Source organism: Silurus aristotelis (assembly GCF_946808225.1).
Source record: "Silurus aristotelis genome assembly, chromosome: 20".
Classification (NCBI taxonomy): Eukaryota; Metazoa; Chordata; class Actinopteri; order Siluriformes; family Siluridae; genus Silurus; species Silurus aristotelis.
The window spans coordinates 4,955,087-4,975,012 of record NC_139593.1 but is presented as its reverse complement, the minus strand read 5'-3'; the positions used below and the strand labels follow the sequence as shown (position 1 = coordinate 4,975,012).

The 19,926-nt window shown below is 41.6% G+C and overlaps 1 protein-coding gene across 2 annotated transcripts in view; it reads left to right on the top strand.

Moving 5' to 3' along the window:
- The first annotated feature begins 3,378 nt into the window (after window positions 1–3,378).
- Window positions 3,379–19,926, top strand: part of rfx1b (regulatory factor X, 1b (influences HLA class II expression)) — a 31,925-nt gene continuing 15,377 nt past the window's right edge. The window contains exons 1-9 of one of the 2 annotated variants that reach the window (XM_083522755.1): window positions 3,379–3,563; window positions 11,526–11,891; window positions 15,367–15,461; window positions 15,553–15,621; window positions 17,348–17,424; window positions 17,603–17,945; window positions 18,099–18,280; window positions 18,790–18,909; window positions 19,884–19,926. The exon at window positions 19,884–19,926 is cut by the window's right edge and continues 85 nt beyond it. In XM_083522755.1, coding sequence (XP_083378881.1) covers window positions 11,561–11,891; window positions 15,367–15,461; window positions 15,553–15,621; window positions 17,348–17,424; window positions 17,603–17,945; window positions 18,099–18,280; window positions 18,790–18,909; window positions 19,884–19,926 — 1,260 coding nt within the window. In that variant the 5' untranslated portion in view covers window positions 3,379–3,563; window positions 11,526–11,560. Of the gene's footprint in view, window positions 3,564–11,525; window positions 11,892–15,366; window positions 15,462–15,549; window positions 15,622–17,347; window positions 17,425–17,602; window positions 17,946–18,098; window positions 18,281–18,789; window positions 18,910–19,883 lie in introns of both variants that reach the window. The other variant, XM_083522754.1, reaches the window with a different exon arrangement.

Sequence of the window (19,926 nt, the reverse complement as noted above, 5' to 3'; positions counted from 1 at the left end):
TTTGATTGCTTGCTAACACTATTATGATCATAGCTCTACTACAAACCTGAAGAAAAGCAGGCATATACCAAACTGATCCACTATACGAAGTGGTATGTTTACACAGTATCATCCTCAAAAATTGTCCCATTTTACAGCATAACAGCACTTCCAGTGTTCCTGCCACTTCTGGAACGTGTCCTGGAAATCTTCTTTTCGAAGTGCATCAAGCACCTTCTGCAATTTGCGCGGGATCTCCACAACGGTGCCAAAACTGCGAGCTGGAGCTTCATTTTTCCGTAAAGAGGGCGAAGTCCGCAGGAGCCAAATCCAACAAGTAGGGTGGGTGAGGTCATGAGATTGTGTGAATTGTTCTCCGACGACCATCATGCACAAGTTGCCTAATGGTTTAGTTACTCGTCGTCTTCCGGGGATGTTCTTCCGCTCTTGAAGCACACATGCCACTTAAAACACCACGTACGACTCGTTGCAGCATCGCCGTATGTCGAAGGAAAATGTTTCTGTGGCAGATGTGTCCAGTTTCACGCAAGATTTCATGTTTGCTCTTTGTTCTAACCTGCAGACGTAGTCAGGATAGCACCAGTTAGCAGCATTAGTCTCTAAACTTTTTGATACCACATTCTATTTTGGATAAGAGTACAATGGTAGGCTAATGATGGCTCTGCTTGCTAATAAAGCTAAAGTGTATTAGAAGATGGCACAAACGAATCTAAAAATCTCCATGACTAAAATTTTCTTACAAGTGGAGTCAGTAAAAACCCCTAAACCGAACCTTCACATGACAAACACGACTAGGTTCCTCCAAGGACAATTCAAACAGCATTTGAGGTAAAAATACTGTCAAACAAATGTCATTCCGTGTATCATGGTACACTCGTAGCATCATAAATGATGACCTTTGATAGGCCTGGGATATAAAACAGCCGCAGAGAATTTGATTGCATTGCGTGTAATACATCACAGACATTCAAAAATCATTGTCAGGAATTTGGGGATGTCAAGTTCAGTTTTAGAGACTTAATCTGCAAGAAAATGGTTATGAGACGTCACAGGTGCAGTATTTCAAACCGGGGTTCGTTAAACCGCTCTGACATTTTATTTTAGAGATAACAGCGCTGCGTCAAAGAAAACGGAAGCGAAGGCGCGTGCTTGCGCTTGGACGTTATTGTCGCCGCTTTGCTAATCAGAGGCCCTTCAGTGCCTATCAGCGATCCCGCCCGAGCCGCCGGCGCATGAAATTCAGTTCGTTAGGAGATACAGTGTGCGGACCCAAGATTATTTTCTTAGCGCTATCTTACTGATTTACAGCACAATGCACTTTGGATGTGTTTTAATTAAAAACAGAAATTTATTACGAGCGCTGCGTAGTGTAGTGACGGCTCGTTCATGAACCATTTGTTCATTTCGAACAAGTCTTTAATGTGACTCAGAGGAACGAATCAATTTAACGAGTTTCCATGCGTGTCCATTTTCTATTGGACACGCATGAGCAAAACATCGCAAAATCTCCGTAGGTCATGTACAGCAAACAGAACTGAGTAGTTCATCTCTCGACTCTTCTACTCAGAGTCGTTCGTTCTTTTGTCACGTGACTCCCATATATGCCATGTAGTTATATATACATTTACACAGAGGTGGAAAGTAAAAAATTACATTTATGCATGTCACTAATTGAGTCGTTTTTTTTTTTTTTTTTTTTTTTTTTACTGTTACGCTTTAAAGTAGTTTTTAAAATCTGTAGTGTTTAGACAGAATGCAGCTGAAAGCAAAATGCCAGCGAATCGAAAGTTGTTCAATGCGTCGGATCACTGTCTGAATTTTTTCTCTGTCAGGAGATTTTTTTTTGTTTCTTTTTGCAGCGAAAGTGTGTAACTCACATTAGACTCAAGTCATGGACCGTAGTGGTTTCTTTTTTTTTATTTATTTAGTTATTGCACTTTAATTTGTAAATGTGTACCTTCAATTAAAATCAACTATTTTGAGATTTATATCCATTTGTCAAGAATGGATCCAAGAATGGAACAGAAGAATCCCCTGACCCATCCTCACGTCAATTTTAAATGAGCGACTTTTAACTTTTACTCGACCAGATTTTTAGACCGATAGCTTTACTTGTACTTTAGTCAAATTTAAATAAAATAGGAGTAACCTTTACTTGAGTAGAATGGTTTATTACTCGTTCCACTCCTGTATACATACATAAATTACTGGAACTATAGTCAAGGTTTGTGTATGTAGACGTGTTTGGGGATCTGCTAATTGAAAATGTAACAATTTATTTGATTTCTGATCAAAATAACTACAGTTACTCAAAAACATATTCGTTCATGTTGATGAATGAGATTCAAAGATCCGATCACAAGCACAGTGGAGCTCAGATTATTCATGTATAGAATTATTTATTTGTTTGTTTTCTTTTTTGTCTGCTCCTGTTAGGGGTTGCCACCACAGATTAACTACCTGCATGTCTACCCTCACCACATCCATAAACCTCCTCCTTGGTCTTCCTCTTTTCCTCCTTCCTGGTGGCTCCATCCTCAGCATTTTCCTACTGATATACCCCATGTCCCTCCTCTGCACATGTCCAAATCTCAATCTCACCTCCCTCAAATTGTCTGCAAAACGTCCTACATGCACTGTCTGTCTACCTCGTCCGTCAACCTGTCCATCACCACTGCAAACAGGAAAGGGCTCAGAGCCGATCCCTGTTGCAGTCCAAACTCCACCTTTAGCCAGTCTGTCATTCCTACTGCACACTTCACTGCTGTCACACTGTCCTCATACATGTCCTGCACCACCCTCACATACTTCTCTGACACACCTGACTTCCTCATACAATACCACAACTCCTCTCTCTCCACCCTGTCTTACACTTTCTCTAAATCCACAAACACACAATGCAACTCCTTCTGACCTTCTCTATACTTCTTTATCAACATTCTCAAAGCAAATAATGCGTCTGTGGTGCTCTTCCTCCTGCTGCTGCATCTCTACCACCATCTGCCCTTCCACATTCCCATCACCTCCTCATTCCCTTCACCTACATGCCCACTGAAGTTTGCTTCAATCACCAATCATTCATTTATCAACATTTTTTTTTTTTTTTTTTTATAGTTTTTTGCTCTATTATAATATTCCATTATGACATCAATCATGGGGGATGAGTTTTGGTTGACAGGAGCAAGCGCAAGAAAAGCAAAACAAAAGGGGCGTTACTTTGACGTCACCACCACCCCCTCCAACCCTTAGATGATTGACAGGCTTCTTAGCGAATAAAATCACAGATCTGAGAAGGACAGAGAGAACCTCAGCCAATGAAACAAGGCAAAGCCCAAGCGCCTTTGGAACACCGCACCAATCACAGGTAAGGTGAGGGCGGGATTTGGACGGGTGGGTAGCAACAGTTGCCCCGGTGAGGACGAGGCGCCATAGACACGGTAGTCCTGGCGACAAGAGCCAAGCAACGGGAATCAACAACAACAACAACAACAACAACAATCTAAACTATTAAGGATTTTTTTTATTTTTAAAAACTCAACAAAAGCAGCAGCAGGGAATAGAAGGTGAATATGAATATGGTTTTGAGTCCTGTGTGGGTTTTTTTTGTTATAAAGTGTGTGTGTGCGTGTGTGTGTGTGATTTTGTTGAGCGCGTTGAAAGCGGACGCCAGGCGGAGGAGGTAGAACCGGATTCCCGCAGCTGGTTTCTGAAGGCTGACGGTCGTTATGAGAATTTCAGATCCGCGATATAGTGACACAAAATGGCGGGTGCGGTAACACGAGACTCTTGGACTTTTTTTTTTTTTACTTGTTGGCTGCTTTTTTTTGCCGGCTTAAAAAAAACCGAGCCCTTTAATTAAAACCCTGGCTCGAGCGCTTAAAGGGGAAGAGTGAGCTCGGGCTAAATGGCGACCGACCCCGTGTCACTTACTCTATTACTGTTATTACTACTTTACTGCACTTTACACTCGCCTCTTGCCAATCTTTTACGGATTGTATGTGTGAAAAAAAAAAACAATAAAAAAAAGTCGGTAGAAAAAGAAGAAAAGTTTTTTTTCCACTCGACTGTAAAAGTCGTCAGAACACTAAGCAGTGGGGTTGGTGGGCGGGGTACGTAGCCGAGGGGGCGTGGCCGCGGCCGCAAAGTGAAACGGAGCATGATTGACGTGTGTTCCAGCCAATCAGAAAGTTCTCACCATAAACAGGAGCATGAAGTATATTAAAGTACATTCTGTATAAATAGTGTATATATACTGCAGGCGTTTAACAGATAATTAACTGATTTTTAAGTGTAATATTTTACTCTTTTGAAAGTTACTGGACTTCCTCTAGTTTTTTTATTTTTCTATATTACTATGATTAATCACAAGCGACTCTAGCCAATCACAGGCGACCCTAGTCAGTCACAGAAACTCTAGCCAATCACAAGAGACACTAGCCATTTGCAAGTGTCACTAGTCAATCACAGGGCACCAAAAACTACACTATACAATCACAAACCACACTAGCCAATCACAACAACTTTAGCCAATCACTGTGACTCAAGATAACCACAATGACACTAGCCAATTATAAGTGACTGAAGCTAATCATTGTGACACTATCAAATCACAAGTAACATTAGCTAATCACAAGCAACTATAATTAGCTTTCACCAAGCGACTCCAGGCAATCACAGGAATGGTAGCCAATCACACTCAACTCTAGCCAATCACAGGTGATTCTAGCCAATCACACTTAACTCTAGCCAATCACAGGTGATTCTAGCCAATCACACTTAACTCTAGCCAATCACAGGTGATTCTAGCCAATCACAGGTGATTCTAGCCAATCACACTCAACTTTAGCCAATCACAGGTGATTCTAGCCAATCACAGGTGATTCTAGCCAATCACACTCAACTCTAGCCAATCACAGGTGATTCTAGCCAATCACTGGCGATTCTAACCAATCACACTCAACTCCAGCCAATCACAGGTGATTCTAACCAATCACACTCAACTCCAGCCAATTACAGGTGACTTTATCCAATCACACTCAACTCTAGCCAATCACAGGTGATTCTAACCAATCACACTCAACTCTAGCCAATCACAGGTGACTCTAGCCAATTACATTCAACTCCAGCCAATCACAGGTGACTCTAGCCAATGACAGGTGATTCTAGCCAATCACAGCGACACTAGCCAATCACGTTCATACATTCTGTAAAATAAGTTATGAGTATTTAGTTTTAGTTTTAGACTGATCAACAAATAAATATTTAAGCCAGCAACAATGTATACTCACCCCATCCTTCTCTGTCACAAAATCCCTGTCTCATGAAACTACTAAAAACAATGAAACCTAGAATCACTCTTACATTTTATACTATTGGTGTTGAAACTGGCTTTTTCTTTATTAAACTATAGTAAAAGAAATAATCTAATCTAATAATCTAATCTTGAACGTGATTGGCCTTAAACTTTGATGTTTATGTATTTAGTAAGACAACTAACAAGGTTACTTTTAAGTCTCTGAATAGCGTTTTCAGAAATATATTTTAGTTCAAATAATAAATAAAAATGAGCGTTTGTAGTGACGGAGAACGGTAGCTCAGTGGTTGAAACTTCTGGTCGTAAGGCTGTGAGATCAAATCCCAGCACCACTAAGTTGCCACTGTTGGGCCCTTAAGCAAGGCCCCTAACCCCTTGGTTATATAAATAAGATAACTGTTAGTAATTCTGGATATGGCCGTCTGTCAAATGCCTTGAATGTAAACGTAGTGCGCGCGTTTTGACGCGTTTAGTCACTAGGATTCCACCACAAGACCAGGCAAGTGAATGATGTGTATTTGCAGGATTTTAAAAAGTGGGGGCGCACCGGGAAACCTGTTCTGCAAGCTCTGTACATACGTCTTCTATCATATGTCCTTCTTATTCAGAAGACTTGGCCATTTTTTGCATTTGTGCACTTGTGTGTGTTTTGTAGGACACCATTAGTGTTTGCTTTTAAAAAAAAAAGTTTTCCCCTAAGACCATAGAAGACCGGTGGCAGCTGTCTCAGTTATATGACCACCAATTAAAGACCAGACCATTGTTATGAGATAACAGCACATTGTTGGGTTTAACACCACTAGATCATTGAGTATTTAGAAGGTGAGGTGGAAGTGTGTCATGGATTCGGCTGCACTCTGGAGCGTGACGTCTTAGAACAATAATCAGTGTGATGAAGTGGAGTAACTGTTACCACCGGCAAGTTCACAGTGTGGGTGAGAACACAAGACCTACACAAGATCAACACAGACCTACACAAGACCTACACAAGATCAACACAGACCTACACAACACCTACACAAAACCTACACTAGACTATACAATCAACACAGAACTACACAACACCTACACAAGACCTACATAATCAACACATACCTACACAAGACCTACACAATCAACATAGACCTACACACGACCTACACAATCAACACAGACCTACACAAGACCTACACAATCAACACAGACCTACACAAGACCTACACAATCAACACAGACCTACACAAGACCTACACAATCAACACAGACCTACACAAGACCTACACAATCAACACAGACCTACACAAGACCTACACAATTAACACAAACCTACACAAGACCTACACAAGACCTACACAAGACCTACACAATCAACACAGACCTACACAAGACCTACACAATCAACACAGACCTACACAAGACCTACACAAGACCTACACAATCAACACAGACCTACACAAGACCTACACAATCAACACAGACCTACACAATACCTACACAAGACCTCCACAATCAACAGAGGCCTACAGAACACCTACACTAGACTACACAATCAACACAGGACTACACAAGACCTACAATAGACTACACAATCAACACGGACCTACACAAGACCTACACTAGACTATACAGAACTACACTAATCGACACAGGACTACATAACACTATACAAACTACACAAATTGACACAGGACTACATAACACTATACAAACTGCACAAATCGACACAGGACTACATAACACTATACAAACTACACAAATCGACACATGACTACATAAAACTATACAAACTACACAAATCAACACAGGACTACATATAACTACAAACTACACAAATCAACACAAGACTACATATAATTATATAAACTACACAAATCAACACAGGACTAAATATAACTATACAAACTACACAAATCAACACAAGACTGCTTATGTACAAAAGTATTTGCCTGCAGTTCCACCACAAGACCAGGCAAGTGAATGATGTGTATTTGCAGGATTTTAAAAAGTGGGGGCGCACCGGGAAACCTGTTCTGCAAGCTCTGAACATACGTCTTCTATCATATGTCCTTCTTATTCAGAAGACTTGGCCATTTTTTGCATTTGTGCACTTGTGTGTGTTTTGTAGGACACCATTAGTGTTTGCTTTTAAAAAAAAAAGTTTTCCCCTAAGACCATAGAAGACCGGTGGCAGCTGTCTCAGTTATATGACCACCAATTAAAGACCAGACCATTGTTATGAGATAACAGCACATTGTTGGGTTTAACACCACTAGATCATTGAGTATTTAGAAGGTGAGGTGGAAGTGTGTCATGGATTCGGCTGCACTCTGGAGCGTGACGTCTTAGAACAATAATCAGTGTGATGAAGTGGAGTAACTGTTACCACCGGCAAGTTCACAGTGTGGGTGAGAACACAAGACCTACACAAGATCAACACAGACCTACACAAGACCTACACAAGATCAACACAGACCTACACAACACCTACACAAAACCTACACTAGACTATACAATCAACACAGAACTACACAACACCTACACAAGACCTACATAATCAACACATACCTACACAAGACCTACACAATCAACATAGACCTACACACGACCTACACAATCAACACAGACCTACACAAGACCTACACAATCAACACAGACCTACACAAGACCTACACAATCAACACAGACCTACACAAGACCTACACAATCAACACAGACCTACACAAGACCTACACAATTAACACAAACCTACACAAGACCTACACAAGACCTACACAAGACCTACACAATCAACACAGACCTACACAAGACCTACACAATCAACACAGACCTACACAAGACCTACACAAGACCTACACAATCAACACAGACCTACACAAGACCTACACAATCAACACAGACCTACACAATACCTACACAAGACCTCCACAATCAACAGAGGCCTACAGAACACCTACACTAGACTACACAATCAACACAGGACTACACAAGACCTACAATAGACTACACAATCAACACGGACCTACACAAGACCTACACTAGACTATACAGAACTACACTAATCGACACAGGACTACATAACACTATACAAACTACACAAATTGACACAGGACTACATAACACTATACAAACTGCACAAATCGACACAGGACTACATAACACTATACAAACTACACAAATCGACACATGACTACATAAAACTATACAAACTACACAAATCAACACAGGACTACATATAACTACAAACTACACAAATCAACACAAGACTACATATAATTATATAAACTACACAAATCAACACAGGACTAAATATAACTATACAAACTACACAAATCAACACAAGACTGCTTATGTACAAAAGTATTTGCCTGCAGTTCCACCACAAGACCAGGCAAGTGAATGATGTGTATTTGCAGGATTTTAAAAAGTGGGGGCGCACCGGGAAACCTGTTCTGCAAGCTCTGAACATATGTCTTCTATCATATGTCCTTCTTATTCAGAAGACTTGGCCATTTTTTGCATTTGTGCACTTGTGTGTGTTTTGTAGGACACCATTAGTGTTTGCTTTTAAAAAAAAAAGTTTTCCCCTAAGACCATAGAAGACCGGTGGCAGCTGTCTCAGTTATATGACCACCAATTAAAGACCAGACCATTGTTATGAGATAACAGCACATTGTTGGGTTTAACACCACTAGATCATTGAGTATTTAGAAGGTGAGGTGGAAGTGTGTCATGGATTCGGCTGCACTCTGGAGCGTGACGTCTTAGAACAATAATCAGTGTGATGAAGTGGAGTAACTGTTACCACCGGCAAGTTCACAGTGTGGGTGAGAACACAAGACCTACACAAGACCTACACAAGATCAACACAGACCTACACAAGACCTACACAAGATCAACACAGACCTACACAACACCTACACAAAACCTACACTAGACTATACAATCAACACAGAACTACACAACACCTACACAAGACCTACATAATCAACACATACCTACACAAGACCTACACAATCAACATAGACCTACACACGACCTACACAATCAACACAGACCTACACAAGACCTACACAATCAACACAGACCTACACAAGACCTACACAAGACCTACACAATCAACACAGACCTACACAAGACCTACACAAGACCAACACAGACCTACACAAGACCTACACAAGACCTACACAATCAACATAGACCTACACACGACCTACACAATCAACACAGACCTACACAAGACCTACACAATCAACACAGACCTACACAAGACCTACACAAGACCTACACAATCAACACAGACCTACACAAGACCTACACAAGACCTACACAATCAACACAGACCTACACAAGACCTACACAAGACCAACACAGACCTACACAAGACCTACACAATCAACACAGACCTACACAAGACCTACACAATCAACACAGACCTACACAAGACCTACACAATTAACACAAACCTACACAAGACCTACACAAGACCTACACAATCAACACAGACCTACACAAGACCTACAAAATCAACACAGACCTACACAAGACCTACACAAGACCTACACAATCAACACAGACCTACACAAGACCTACACAATCAACACAGACCTACACAATACCTACACAAGACCTTCACAATCAACAGAGGCCTACAGAACACCTACACTTGACTACACAATCAACACAGGACTACACAAGACCTACAATAGACTACACAATCAACACGGACCTACACAAGACCTACACTAGACTATACAGAACTACACAAATCGACACAGGACTACATAACACTATACAAACTACACAAATTGACACAGGACTACATAACACTATACAAACTGCACAAATCGACACAGGACTACATAACACTATACAAACTACACAAATCGACACATGACTACATAAAACTATACAAACTACACAAATCAACACAGGACTACATAGAACTACACAAATCAACACAAGACTACATATAATTATATAAACTACACAAATCAACACAGGACTAAATATAACTATACAAACTACACAAATCAACACAAGACTGCTTATGTACAAAAGTATTTGCCTGCAGTCTTTTGTAGAACATGGACCAGATTCCTTTAGAAAATCATCTTGCATACTGGCTGGTGGGGTGTGTGTGGAGTTTGGGGGTTGTGTATGTGAGTGTCTTTGGATCCGAAGGTCATGAGTTCAAATCCCAGCCATACAAAAGTGTCACTTTGGGGCCCCTGAGCAAGGCCCTTAACTCCATATCTGCTCAGCTGTATGAAGGACATCTGACAAATGCTAATTGAATAAATTATTGTCCAAATGCAAAGTGGCGCCTTTTTGTTTTTGTATTTTTAATTCCCAGGGTTAACATTTGTACAATATATGAACAAAAGTATTGGGACACATGTCTTTTATATGTGATTCTACACCCAATGATCTCTGGATAAGGTAGCATGACCATTTTTCCTTCACTTAAACAGGAGACTCAAACCTGTTCCATCATCTTCAGCTCTAGGTAAATATGATTCCCATGAGTTGAAGTGGAAGATCTCCTGCTATAGAGCTCTGACATCATGACATGAGATCTCACACAAATCTCCACAAAATCTAGTGGAACATCTTCCCAGAAGAGTGGAGCTCATTATTACAGCTTGAAATGGGAAGTTCAGAAAGAAGCACGTATCACAGTCTTTTATCCATGGCTTGTATTGACATGTCGGTCTTACTTGCTTGATGTTTGTGGTCACGTAAATAAAAATGAAGCGCAATAAAATATATTTGGATCTTAAATCAGCTGCTAAAGTGTGACCTATCAAGTGCAGGCCATGTTCTCCAAGCCAACAAAAAGCCCACACAATAAAACAGAACACTGGTATTATATCAGCGTTGTCAGTTTCTCTCTTATTTCCTCTTACACACACACACACACACACACACAGTTTGCATTAGCGGTAATACGGTGGCCTTCAAACAGGAAGTAACTTCCTTTTCCTTTATTTTGTCTGAGACACAAAAGAGCCAGATGTCTTGTTCTTCTGCACTTTCTTAAATTTTCTCTCCTTTTTTTTCTCTACGACTCATCAGACTTTATTCTCTTTCTTTTTTTTGTAATGGCAATTTCCATACAATTCATCCAACCCAAGTCTAAATAAGGCAATTTATTCATTTATTATAAAAGTTTTTTATTATTATTATTATTGATTATTACGAATGCTTTTGTCTTCTGTTCTCTATCACTTAGTTTCCCAGCGACTCTGGGTTCCGCCGGCGCTTCCCATGGCGACTCCAGGCTACACCGAGGAGCTCCAGCCCTCCCAGCCTCGAGGGGGCAGCGTGACCGCATCCAAAAGCGGCCAGCTGAAAACCAGTCCCACCATCACGCCCGTGTTCCTCTCTGACATCCAGACCTCGTCCGGCTCCTCCCCTTCCCTTTCGTCGAGAATAACGCAGACCACACCTCCTGCGATCCTCAAGAAGGCCGTTCTGGCCACGCCCACTCAGGTTACGGCGGCGACGACGGAGTACACCGTATCCGAGATTCAGAGCTCCGCCTCCAGGTCCAGCAACGGGCAAAACACGCCACAGTACATAGTGGTGACTGTTTCAGGTGAGACGTAGCAGCAGTGGTGTCGAGTGGTGTCTAACATACGAGGTGTCAAGATTTACATGAACGTACTTTGTTTATCTACGTTTACACACTATCACCTTCAAAACAGCCCCCTTGTACAGCAAAACAGCGCCCCAACCAGGGTTCCTACACATTTTGGAAAAGTAAGGGGGGGGTTGACACTACAGCGCCCCCTGTCTTGTGAAACATCAGAGATTCTGACACGCATTAGAGATTGTAACGTAACGCATTTTATAGTCCGGATTTAAAATCGTTGTTTCGGATGTTAAAAATATTCTTAATAATCTTTTACAAATGAAAAACGTGTAGAAACCCAGACCAACGTTCCTGCCACTTCTGGAATGTGTCCTGGAAGTTTTCTTTTCTCGAAGCACGTCACGCATCTTGTGCAGATTTGCGCTGGATCTCCACGCTGGTGATATTGCAGAAGTGGTAACTCACGTGGTTATTCTGCGATCTGTTGGCGTGTTACAAAACTAGTCTCGAAACCTTTTCATACCACTTCATATGTTCACACACACACACACACACACATACGGCAGAGTTTCCTGTACACACACTGCACAGTTCTGAGCTTCCTCCAGCAACATGACCGGATTGTAGCTTCAGCATTTGTGTGTGTGTGTGTGTGTGTGTGTGTGTGTGTGTGTGTGTGTGTGTGTGTGTGTGTGTGTGTGTGTGTGTATATGTGTTAAAAAATGTATTGCAATTCTATAGGGTTAATTGTGACTGCCACAATCAGGAAAAAGTGTCCCACAACTCACGCTACCCCGTCTCGCCACGCATCGTATCCCATAATAATCCACTTTTAAAATCCCCTCGACACGTGACGAACGCTGAGAGGTACATAAAAATCTGGAATGTAATAGGAATTAGGGTCCTATGAAGTAAAATCTGACAGCATTAAGGAAACAAAATGCGGTGGTTCATGACAACACTGTTGCTAAGCAACAGGAAAACTCTGAGGCTAACGAGCGAGGGGAAACCGAGCCGGTCAGCTAACAGGTCAGGAGCCGTGAAAGACTTGTCAGAAATGCCGATGTTTACCGTTGATCAAACGTGACTATGTAATTACACCCAATGCTGAGAAACTTCAACCAAAAGGAATCCATTCAGGAAATCAGGTCTCGTCCCTTGGCAGCAGAGTAAAACGGAAAAAAAATTCTCTTTATCCTGTTACATATTTCCTGGAATAAAAAAAAAAAAACGAACAAAACTCATGGACCAGACCTCTTTTATAACACCAGTATAACAGTATATGGACACTGTGGAACATCCTGAGAAGATGTTCCACTAGATTATAGAGTGTACTTGAGGTGATTCAGTCGGTCACTGATGAAGGTGAGGTGAGGAGGCCTGGGGTGCCGTCAGCATGTAAAATTCATCCCAAAGGCAGGAAGCACTTCAATTTGCTCTTCTAATGAGCTCCACTCTTTTGGGAAGATGGTTCACTAGATGTTTGTGGAGATTTGTGTGAGATCTTATTCAGCCACAAGGGTGATAGTAAAGTCAGGTACTGATTTATGTGTGAAGGTGAAAAATTCATCCCAAAGGTGTTCAATAGGGTTGGAGCTCGATAGCATCTTCCAGCACATGTAAAGCAGATCCTGATGGAACTGGTTTTGTGCACAGGGGCATTGTCGTGCTGGAACAGGTTTTGGGTCTCCTAGTTCAAGCAGTGGTAATGCTGCGTCCAAAGACGTCCTGTGCAAACTGTGTCCTGCTTTGTGAGTGCATATGGGTAGAAAAGTCTTTTATACTTTTGGCAGCAAAGTTTAAATAAGCGCAGACAAATTAATCTTTTATTTTAATAAAGCATATTTTTTTTGTTAATTGTGTTTTTTTGAGTTTATTAATAATTAGTTTTTGTCATAAAGTGTTTCCTCATAACAGAGGGTTTCTATGGGAAAGTAAAAAAAAAAAAAATCTTTAAAAATCAAAATTTTAGTCTTAAATCCGCAGTTTCAGGTTGTTTTAAACAGGTCTTAATTTTTCCCGAGGTCCAGGTAACATATTTGTGTGTTTTTGGTGTGATACAGGTCTTAAATTTCATTCTTATCGGTCTTGAAAAAGTGTATAAGCTGCAGAAGCTCATGTAAGCGTAAACCTGAGTGTATATACTTTAGTGATGAATGGTGCACCGGTTGCTCGCTCGCAGCTCGACTCACTTGTCTAGAAATACGCCATAGTTGCTCTTGGAAGCAATTTTACTTTGAGGTAAAAGCGATTTTTCTCATCTCGTACCCTGCAAAGTGGAAACAGCGCCCTCCCGATTTTGTAATTTTCCGTTCCCTCTCGTTATTTCTGTCCGTACACCTCACCTCTCGGTCCTGCACTCCCAGTCCCGTTCTATCTCTCCGTCCATCTCCGCCTCGCTCAATCCGAGCAGCGTGTTTACTAGAACATGAGAGCGTCCTGCCGTCTGTGGAGATTAGCGGCTCAAGGCTGGCCTCGTCCCGCGCCGTATAAGAGGAGAAAGAGACCAGGGATGCTCGCCCGCTTTCCTGGTGTTCGCTCCGTTTTCCAGTTTTTTCCCACGTCATGTTCTACAGCAGCTGCATGTATGGCTACGATGTGGCGTACCGTGAGTAACCAGAAGTGCATTTTGAACTTCATTTGTTCTGTAGAGCAGAACTCTGTAGACAGGAAGAAATAAAAGTCTGCATAGATAGATGATAGATAGACTCAATTTGCTCGTACAAGAAGCTCCACTCCTCTGAGAAGATGTTCCACTTGATTTTGTGGAGATTTGTGCCGGATTTTATTCAGACACAAGCGTGTTAGTAAAGTCAGGTGCTCATGAAGGTGAGGTGAGGAGATCTTCCACCACGCTTAACCCATGTAAAGCAGATCTTCATCTTCAGATCTTCTTTGTGCACAAGGGCAGTGTCACCCTGGAGTAGATTTGGGTTTTGTAGTTCAAGTGAAGGGAAAATTTCATGCGCCCGCATCCAAAATCTGATACAAGTTTGTGGTTACAGTTTGGGGAAGAAGCACACGTGGGTGGAAAAGTCGGGTGTCCCAATACTTTTGGGCACCCTTTTAATTTTTTTGTTGTTGGAACGAAACCTTGTTTTTATAAAAAAAAGAAAGGAACGTGAGAGGAATGTGTGTTTGCATCAGACATCTTACCCGTGTCTTGGCCACACACACACACATACACACGCGCGCGCACACACACAAGGCTTTGTTGGCAGGCAAATTGTAGATTACCTTACAACAGTAAATCTTACTTCTTGTCAAAAATTTGGCTGCAGGTAGAATTTCACCTCCCTGTGTGTGTGTGTGTGTGTGTGTGTGTGTGTGTGTGTGTGTGTGTGTGTGTGTGTGTGTGTAAAGTTCATCAGTGTTGCTTCACTCCTTGAGTTCTTGCAGGACGCTGCGTGTTTTCTGGTAAAATCAATTATTTATTGCTGTGATCAAATAATATCAATTTCTTTCTGCCTCTCTGTAGAAGGATCTATCCATTCGAACGATTCGGTGTCAGACTCCAGTCCTCCTGCCACCGTCCAGACAGGTGTGCCGACACACGTGGTGCAGACCGCACAGGTAATGCGTACGTCTCGCTTCGTTCTCGGCGCATCTTTATCATTAAAATCAGTTGAGCTCTAAACGTGTCCTTCCTTTTTCCAACCAGCAGAGGTCAGTAGTGCAGACCACAGCCAAGAGCGGCCAGCACGGAGTCGGGAACCTTCACATTACTCCTGAGGTCAGGTCGTTGTTTCATGGGGTTTTTTTAACAATGAAATACGCATAATTGTGCCATTTTTCCGGACTCCCTGCTGAGCGATGACTCAAACGACACCAAGCTTGTAACTTACAATGCAGCAATACAGAAAATCTAAAGAGGATTTAACACGGACCAAACGTGTTTATCTTGAGTTCCTATAAAATAGCATCCTTTGTATCTCCAAAGAGCTTTTAGTTTTATCAGATTGACCAAAGAAAGATATATGGTAAGAACAAGGATCTTCTTTCCCTCACATCCAAAAACACACTTTTTTGTCGATGTTCTTCTCGAGCGAGTCCTGCAGATGACTCTCTCTCTCGATTTTCCAAGATAAATGCCCATACAAGGAATTTTGCCCCTTAATTATATTTAAAAGGATTTTGGATGGTGAGAGGATACCTGAAGAATGGAGAAGGAGTGTGCTGGTAACAGTTTTTAAAAATAAGGGAGATGTGAAGACCTGCAGTAACTTCTTCTTTTGGCTAGGTGTCGCTACAGCAGATCATCCGTCTCCAGACCCCTCTGTTCTCTACATCTGCCTTTTTCAACCCAACTACCTGCATGTCTTCCCTTACCACATCCATAAACCTCCTCCTTGGTCTTCCAGAGAGGATATGTTGTTTCTCAAGAGGAAGTAAATTTCGACTTTTCTCGTAGTGCTGCGACTTCTCGTAATTTTAGTTTTTTTAATAAAAATATATATAATTTCAACGCTCTGGCCTTTGTGAAGACATTTAAAGATGCCATTTTAAGCACGACTCTTTAGATTTAAGTGCACCGATCCACCGAATATGGTCGACCCATAAATGGGAACCAGACGTTTTTTTTGTCTTTTTTGTGTACATGACATTTGTGTGGGAGTATTTTTGCAATCTGCAATGTTTGCAAAGGACAAGTTAAATGCGGAGGAACAACAGCGAAGACATTCGGCACAACAAACTTGATCAAACATTTTAAAGTCTACGCAAAACAAACTCACTGTCGGCTTTGCACGACGAGATGTTGGAAGAAAGTTCTGAAGTGATTCAGGATACGGGCAAATTTACAGCACTGGAAATGCAGAGCTGCCTGTCTGTGGTGCACAAATACGGGCCCTGAAGTTGCGCAAGCGTAGAGGGTGAACGTGTTGGATGAGAAAGGAAATGGACAAAGTTTAAATGCTTGTTTTTGATATCGGGATCGGCCAGTTTGCTTGAAAAAATAGGTATTGGAATATGCCATGAAATATTGTGGTCGGTGCATCACTAATGGTAATGCTTTAAAGTTTAAAATTTCTTTAATAAATGCTTTATATTTATTGTTTGTTTGCTAATTTTAACATTTAACCAAAGCATTTTTAAATGAAGTTTATTTTAAAGAGCTCTAGTTAACAGATCAAATTAAATTACGCAATGAACTAACATGAACGAGGTACAGCATGCAGTCTAGCGTGTCAAAACAAACAGCACGTGGCATCAGTAATTCACCTCTAGAGGCCACTCTCGTACTGTATAACGACAGCAGACCTTTTCAGCTGCTTCAGCCAAAGACGCAACCCGGAAAAACTATCTGCATGAATTTTTGCCAATAGTTCCAGCTATCAACTATTGGACCTCTAATGAGAATCAACTGTGTAAATATTTTACAATAGATAAAATAGTATTAGACCCCCCTTTTAAATATTTAACAAGATGTATTGAGTGTGTGTCTGTGTGTGTGTGTGTAGATCTCCCAGATAGGCCATGTCTACTCAAGCCAGGTTCAGTTTGCGGACGGAGACTCGAACTACAACACCACACCCATGTAAGACCCACATTTGTGTTTTTTTTTTCTTTCTTTCTTTCTTTCTTTCTTTCTTTCTTTCTTTCTTTCTTTCTTTCTTTCTTTCTTTCTTTCTTTCTTTCTTTCTTTCTTTCTTTCTTTCTTCAATTCACCAATCAGACACCTGATGATCTGTTTTCTTTTTCGTGCTCCATCTCAGCCGTTCCAGTACATACTCCTTCCCTGAGTCCACCCTCTACGGACAGGCCACACCCTCCGGGTCGTACTACGAAGATCCGCCCACGACGGGGTCGCAGGTTACGACCCCAACGACTTCCGTGTCTACAGGATTCTCAGGGGGTGGCACCGGGGTTACGGTGGCATCCGGAGCATCGTCTTCAGGCGCAAGTGGGGGCGCGGCTGGAGCTGGTGTGGTGGTTGGGGGCGGAGCTGGGAGCGTGGCCGGCCCAGGAGCAGCAGCAGGTTACGTGGTTCCGGGGAGCTACGTGATGGGAAGCGGAGGCCAGAATTACACGCACAACATCCGCGCCTCGCCTGCTACTGTGAGTACACACCGAGTGTTACACCTGTACTACAGTGTGTGGAGTACAAATGATTCCTTTTGGTCTTCAGATGAAGGTTAGGTGAGGGTAAAGCATAAATTCCAGCTGTGTTCGTGATTCTGAAATTGGCAAAACTTGTGTGTGCGCTTGAAGGTGCAATGGCTGTTGGATAACTACGAGAAGGCAGAGGGTGTGAGTCTGCCACGCTGCACACTCTACTATCACTACCTGCTGCATTGTCAGGAGGCCAAGCTGGAGCCCGTCAACGCCGCCTCCTTCGGTAAACTCATCCGATCCATGTTCATCGGACTGCGCACCCGCCGACTCGGCACCAGGTACACACACGGCGTACGCCTGACGTTCAAACACACACAGAGACATAAAGTAAATATAGGATTCCCCTTAGGGACGTGAGCTACAGTAGGAATTGATGGTGGTGTGAAAAGGACCAGTACAAATAAACAAAAACTTCCAAAACTCACCGAACAGCATATATTTTATGAAATCATAGAAGTAGCAAAATTCAATTTCAAATCTAATATGCAAAATGGCAATGCAATATTCAAAATACCAATGTACATTTTACATTAACACGCATAAGCTTTTCTGAGAAGCTGTGGAACGGAGCGTGGGTGTGGTCAGCTCTGAATGCGTTTCCAATTCCAAATCGACTTAACTACATTCTCTCAAACATCAAAGTGTCAATGCATTAAATGCATTAAAAGAAGACAAAAAGAATCACCATTTTGCTCCCAATTTGAAATACACTCAGAGTAGGGACATCTACTTGAAAGCCAATAATGAGTATGCGCATGTTTGTGTGTGTGTGTGTGTGTTCTTTCAGAGGAAACTCGAAGTACCACTACTACGGCCTTCGGATCAAAAGCAGCTCCCCCCTGCACCGGCTCATGGAGGACCAGCAGCACCTGGCCATGAGACAGCAGCCCTTCTCACATAAAAACAGGTGTGTGTGTGCGTGTGTGTGATAGAGAATGAGAAAGACAAAACACACATTTCTCAGAGGTACATTCAGGAATCGTAAGGCAACACCTAGAACAGGAAACTGAATAATGATGCACAGGTATAGTATGTAGAGGTGTAAGAAAATATCGATACACGTGATTATTACAATATTTTGTTTGGCGATTTTCTAGAGAAAAAACGCAATATCGCTATTTAAAAAAATGATTCATACAAGATTCATGACAGTTTTCGTTTTGAGTTTATATTCCGACCGCTAGATAGAGAGCAGGCTTCTTATCTCTGAACTTAAACAGTGACAGGAAGTACATGCAGGAGGACGCCACTAATGCTAGCTTTAACAGCCACCTGTTTCCTGGGGGCGCTGCTGTAAAAACGTTTAGGGTTATAATAAGGGTCATATTTGGTGTCTTTAACGACTATGTTCATAAAATAATCATAAAAATAATCACCAGATACAATGATACTTATTGTGTTCATGTATTGCGAAACACTTGGTGCCCCTGAGGAGTTTCATGGCATCGGTAGGTTTAAGGAATTAGGGTTAACAGTGTCATTTTAGATTAATGCAAATGCAAATCCTATTGTGTTCTGGTTCAATAAATGCTTTTTTTTTTTTTTTTTTTTTTGCATATGGTGGTGTGTTCTTAATGACAGACTTACTAAAATGATATCCAATTCCTAAAATAATAAAATCCCAAAGTATCGTCTCGTTTACAGTATCGCCACATATCATATCGCAAACCTGTATCGTGATACATATCGTATCGCCAGATTCTTGCCGATACACCGCCCTAATAATGTGCCCAGGTTACTGTTTGCCTTCAAAATATTGGCGCTGCTTTAACCGGACAAATCCCGGATTTGTAACACGGACACCGAATAGTTTTTCACAATAATTCACAAGTGGAACAATTAGAATCTTCTAGAAATCGATATCTTTTATTTCCTTTATAGGATAAGACCGGTGCAGAAGGTTGAGGGAATGACCAATGGGATG